The sequence below is a fragment of the Pecten maximus genome, chromosome 17, assembly GCF_902652985.1.
Source record: "Pecten maximus chromosome 17, xPecMax1.1, whole genome shotgun sequence".
In the NCBI taxonomy this organism is placed as follows: Eukaryota; Metazoa; Mollusca; class Bivalvia; order Pectinida; family Pectinidae; genus Pecten; species Pecten maximus.
The window spans coordinates 16,837,676-16,844,013 of record NC_047031.1 but is presented as its reverse complement, the minus strand read 5'-3'; the positions used below and the strand labels follow the sequence as shown (position 1 = coordinate 16,844,013).

The 6,338-nt window shown below is 35.8% G+C and overlaps 1 protein-coding gene across 1 annotated transcript; it reads left to right on the top strand.

Moving 5' to 3' along the window:
- Positions 1–3,252: 3,252 nt before the first annotated feature.
- LOC117315630 (FMRFamide receptor-like) lies at positions 3,253–5,785 on the top strand. The gene has a single exon (XM_033869913.1). The coding sequence runs from the start codon at positions 3,263–3,265 to the stop codon at positions 4,253–4,255; it is 993 nt and encodes a 330-aa protein (XP_033725804.1). The 5' UTR covers positions 3,253–3,262; the 3' UTR covers positions 4,256–5,785.
- The last annotated feature ends 553 nt before the right edge of the window (positions 5,786–6,338 follow it).

Genomic DNA, 6,338 nt, shown 5'->3' with positions numbered 1-6,338 from the left:
AAGAATTTTACCAGAATAAGGACACAAATCAATAGAGAGCTACACAACTCGCAAAGAAAAAAAGAAAAGGTAGAAAACAATGGCCCATCATAGTAGCTATCTATAGAAATATTATCCAGATGAAACACATGTCAGCATGTCACTGATCGCTTATGGTCGCTATACATTGTTTACTTGCTGCTTTTCTCTTCTCTATTATAAAACAGGCTAAATAATTTATGTAACGAATTTGACTGGCTTTCTTCCTCTGACAGATACTTAAACCGGGAGAATTGATATATCTAACATGATTATAGCTGTAAAAAGCAACCCTGTCGACAGACTACGAATAAACTTTATTAAATGTAGAGAAATTCTGAACGCAGATGTCAATATAAGATTTCGTTTGTTCTGTTGTATCCTTGAGAGAAATAGATTTTAGCCATACTGCTCAACAGGATGTCATGACTGAATTATAAGTAAATTGTCGTATCCGGTCATCACAGTTCCGGATGCAGCACGTCCGTTTTTTTATTTAGTGTTTTGTTCTTAGATAGATCTCTCGCCGTTTCAGGCCAGTCTTAAGGGGCGGCCCTGCAGGTAGGGCGTAAGAATTGTACCTGCTGCCCCCATTGCAATATCGTAAGAGGCGACTACACTTGGGATCTTATCTTTTCTCTTCTTTCTTAACAACTTTCTTTTTCCTAATGTCTTCCTTGACAATGCCTCACTTTTGGCCTTTAGTTGAGCGTTCGCCGATGTGAGGAAGGTGTTGGGTTCTGTCCCCTAGCCGTGAAATACCAGAGTCTTTAAAAAATGGTAGTTGCTACTCCTGCTTAGCGCTCAGCATATTTGGAGTGGGACGACTGGTTGGCCCGTTGTCAGTATAATGTGACCGGGTGGGGTGTGCTGCTGGGTGTCTTCGGCAGTATGCTTCAATGAGATAGCACTTTAAATCGGCAAAAGTTCTGGCCTATCACAAGGAGACTTAACACGAACATACCACAGCCTCCCATAACACACATACGCACTCACCACACGCATACATACCGCACGCACGGGAGGCCGTCCTTAAATGACCTTAGATGTTAATAGGACGTTAAACAAAATAAACCAAACCAAAGTCTAAAGGGGACTTAGGTTTAATGATCACGGTGTAAAGATGTGTTTTACTGGCCGCCATTGTGATAAGAACATGTTGAAAAGTGTTATTATCTATAGTTTATATCCGTAATGCTATCTTGCCTGTTGATCTCCTCTTTCAGTTTTCAACCGATCCTTTTGACATGTGTCATGCTTGCTTTATGTAACTTTGTGTTCCTGTATGGAATTTTCATGTGATATTATGTTTGATGGCTACCGAACTTTGTTTATTTCTGTTTATCTCCTGACTTTTTTCTGGTATATTTTCCAAGCACGTAAATCATTCTCTGGTAGTGTGCCGCGTGCTAAGATAATGTCAAAAATATATCTATATAAGCTTACACTACCTACCTCAGTTCTGAAACCGTTCTTTAAGTTTTATCTCATGGTTTATCGGTATGCCCAATATCAATATTTGACCAATCGTAAGTTGTTTGTTTTCTGCATGCGGCTTAGTGTCCTCTCAACAGACATTTGATGGCGGTTTTCAAGGGGAAAGCAAGAGAGGAAAACAGCTCGTAACGAAAAAGCAGAAAGCGTAAAAAAACATAGACCATCATAGTGGCTGTCTAATAGAAACCTGACTAACAATTTTATCAGAATAAGGACACAAATCAATAGAGAGCTACACAACTCGCAAAGAAAAAAAATAAAAGGTAGAAAACAATGGCCCATCATAGTAGTTATCTATAGAAATATTATCCAGATGAAACACATGTCAGCATGTCACTGATCGCTTATGGTCGCTATACATTGTTTACTTGCTGCTTTTCTCTTCTCTATTATAAAACAGGCTAAATAATTTATGTAACGAATTTGACTGGCTTTCTTCCTCTGACAGATACTTAAACCGGGAGAATTGATATATCTAACATGATTATAGCTGTAAAAAGCAACCCTGTCGACAGACTACGAATAAACTTTATTAAATGTAGAGAAATTCTGAACGCAGATGTCAATATAAGATTTCGTTTGTTCTGTTGTATCCTTGAGAGAAATAGATTTTAGCCATACTGCTCAACAGGATGTCATGACTGAATTATAAATAAATTGTCGTATCCGGTCATCACAGTTCCGGATGCAGCACATATTAAAACGGGTTTTGGTCGAAGGGAGAAACGTACTGTTGGTTTATTAATTATACTGTAAGAAATACATCGGCGAAAACATGACAGTAAATGTAGGTCAGGTTATGAAGCTGCTCATACTTTCAGGATGGTTGTCTCGTTTGATGTGTTTTTCAAGGACAAAGTTCTATACATACATAAAGGGTTTATGTTATGAAGCGTTATAAAATTTGCAGATGGCGGAAGAAGATAACAATTTAAAGTAACGATTCATTGCTTACATGGAAATAGAATAATATTACTTATGTCATAAACCGTTGTAAATTTATAATAAATATTCATAAATCATGATATAATATCCTGTGTATGTATACCTATAAACGGGATGGATTCATGGTATGAAGATGGATGAATACTGAGAAACATATGACATATATATAGAGGATATCTAACAGTGTCTTCAGTAATACCAAATATATTTCACGAGTGGGGCTAATATTTTGATATTTTTCACGAGTGCGCAGCACGAATGAAAAATATCAAAATATTAGCCACACGAGTGAAATATATTTGGTTTTACTGAAGACACTGTTAGATATTCTGTTTATTACATTTTTTATCAACGAAAACCCTACCCCGTATGCTAACTAGGACTACAGCGATAATTTGTAAACAAAAAAAGTAGTTTCCCCTGTCCAGGTGCTGACATATATGTCGGGCTTTCTGATTGGTCAATTATTTTGGTATTTTCTAATCATTAATTTGATTGGTCAAATCAGCAAAAGTGATATTTTTCACTAGTGAAAAATATGATATTCTTCATTAGTGAAAAATATCACTTTTATAGAATGAATAATTTTTGATATTTCACTGGTAAAAATGTAATAAATCACATTCTCTCTACCCCAGTCTTGTCAAAACGAATATTATGTTGTATTATGTGTGACTGCTGTACAAATCTTCAAAACAGGTAAATTATTTTCCGAATTCTTTAGTGATGTGTTATATGTATTGTAATACAACAGTTGTTAATTTTGCTCTGTTGTCTTTCAGATATGTTCCCGTACGCAGACATGCAGCCCGCCAAATGGGGTTGGTGGATCAAAGAATGCGCAACTCCCATCGTCGTTCTAGTCGGAATTATTGGAAACTGTTTAAGCTTTGCCGTAATGAAATCTCGAAATCTTCGTAAAAAGTCGTATAGCCATTTTCTCTGTGCCCTAGCTGTGTTTGATAGCCTGACTCTGATTGGTCGACAGGTGACCTTGGTGGATGAATTGTATAACTATCTTGGCATTGGACACAGAAGTGTGTTCTACCATTTTAACGACGCTGCCTGCAAAACCTACAATTTTATGGAACACATGTGTTATTTGATGTCATCTTGGTTAATCGTATGTATGGCAGCAGAGCGAGTAGTCGCAGTCTGTCGGCCATTTAAGAAAAGCGTTCTGCGGACCCAGACCGGCGCCGTAGCTATTATCTTCTCACTGTTTGTGATATTATCTTATACCCAGGTATTTCGGTTCATAATGATAGGTAGTTACATGAATACCTGTCAAGCAATGCAGTCTTTTATCCAGCTGTATGTGAATTTACATATTTATCTATATCAATTTACTTTGATTTTCATTCTTCCATTTCTTCTTGTTTTAATCTTCAATACCATGGTTCTTTACCAGATTTATCGAGTGAGAAGAGAAGCTAGTAGCGATTCGAGATCTCGCGTGGTCGCGAGAACACACAAGACTACGTTTATGCTGCTTGCAATATCAATAATATACATCATTACTATGCTCCCTCTTGTCATCATTTCAATCTGCACTCACATAGCGCTTCACAGCGGCAAGCCAATCCTGGAGGTACAAATGATATTGATATCTATACAACCTTGGAACGATCTTCTATCTGTTGTTTCGTTTGTAAATTATGGAATCAATTTCTTCATCTACGTTGTTTCCGGTCAGTCCTTCCGGTTCGAGCTTCGCCGGATGATTTTTTCAAAAGAAAGGCACATTTCGACGAGTGGGACCCGGACAAGGGAAGAAGTCATGAAACTGCAATGACGTCATGTGATAATGTCCTGGCCTGCCGCTACGTTAATACAGATTACTTCAGAAACAAAGGCGGGAACCGGAGCAGTCATATCCTCTGTATGACCGACCATTTAAAGGATGAAAACACCGAACGCAACCATTATGTTTTATTACGTGCGTTCTTTGTTTTTAAGAACCTGTCAATTTTGGATTATTGACATCAGTAACATTCAAATCTTATCGGTTTATTATGATAAATTCGATAATCATCATTACGTGTGAAGACAGACGGAATCATTTCATCGTGAACAAAAGACGTCCTGATGAACCAGCTGTCAGTATAATATGACCATGTGGAGTGTCACGATACCGTGTCTAGATGTGACATTTCAGTGTGATGACACTATAAAAAAAATCCGTCAGTGGCCGCGTAATTCACTGACACCGTCCGTAAATGACCTTACTGTGTTAATAGGACGTTAAACACTACAAAACAACTAAGCCAAAACTATATATGAAATTGAAATTGATGGAAGATGTGAAGGGTTTGAGGATGAATAATTACGGGAATCAAATGTTAATTTATATCCCAAATGATTTTTAAGTGAAGTATTTGTTATCACCTTGAAATTATACAAATCATCAAACAGCTAGGAAATTAAGTTTAAACTGTTTTATCCTGGCCACTTGTGATTGTGTTGTTTTCCCTATAGACAAAGAGAAATGTTTAAAACAGTTTTAATAATGTGATAAATTAGCATCACGTATTCACATCCGTTTATGTAATGTTAACATAAAACAAATGTCTATTAACTTAAATAGTCTTATCAATTTTTAAAAGAAAGGATTCTTAAAGTAAGATTGGTGCTTTATTCTCAAAGCACATATCACATACTCCATTTATTGCATATAGCTATATATAACTTATTTCGTTTCATAAGAGAGGACTACAGAATTGAAAAGGAAAGTACCTAAAGTTTGATTTGTGCTAAATTCTCAAAGCAAGTATTGCATAATCCAAATATATCATATAGCTATATATAGCTTAATATTTCTAGAGGAAAGGACTACAGAATTATGATAAGTTTCTAAGTTAGATCTGTGATGTATCATCATATCACGTATTGCATGCTGTATATATATTCAATCGAGTTATATCCAACTTCATTTGTTCCATAGGAACTGGTTTTAAGGAAAGATTATCATATCACATATTGCTTGCTGTAGATACTCAACAGAGCTATAGATAACTATCATTCGAAAGGGAAGGAAAGTAGAATGAACGGAACGATTCCCATATCACTTGCTCTTTATACCAAACAGAGCTAAATATAACTTTTTGTTCCATAGGAAAAAATAATAGAATTTAAGGAAATACAACATGTTCCACTTATCAAATACAGAGTCAATGTAAATACTTAAGACTGGTTGTAATAATGAGGACGTCTTAACAATCTGAAAACACACAATTATTGTATATAAACATGTGTACATATATGTATTTGATGTTCAAAGTGTATATTTTAACAAGTCTGATATATATATGTTTTATAAATGTAAGAGTTATATATTTATTGTTTCATTCTCGGAACATTCGTATCGACTTCGCAAAAGCAACAAACATATTATGGACTCATTGGTTCTGAATGTCATTTCAATTCAATTTTATTTAACTTTAGGCCTTACAGCCCGTCAGTATAAATACATGTATAACAACAAAACAATAAACATAACACGCATATGTCGTAATTATTAATTATACACATGTAATAGTGGTGGCCCTAGTGGCCGATTCCACCCTAAATAGTAGAGCCACACAGTTGGTCTGAACTAGTGGTCCAAAAGGGCCGTTCATAATTAATAGTTTGAAAAACAAAAACAAAACAAAAAACCAGTAAAACATGTTATATATGAAATATGAAATAATTAGATTAAAGATGTTATATCGCCGACAAAGAACAATTCTGATAGACTGGTAACTAGAATGGACATTTGTATATGTCTATTTAGCACCAAAAATAATACTTTAATGTATTACCACACTCCGCCAGTTTAAGCTTCCCTTTTACAGCGGGTACGGGACAGCTCAGTCGGTTAGAGTACCGGTCACGTG

Coding starts and splice junctions, on each gene's coding strand:
- LOC117315630 (XM_033869913.1), top strand. CDS start 3,263: ATGCAGCCCGCCAAATGGGGTTGGTGGATCAAAGAATGCGCAACTCCC.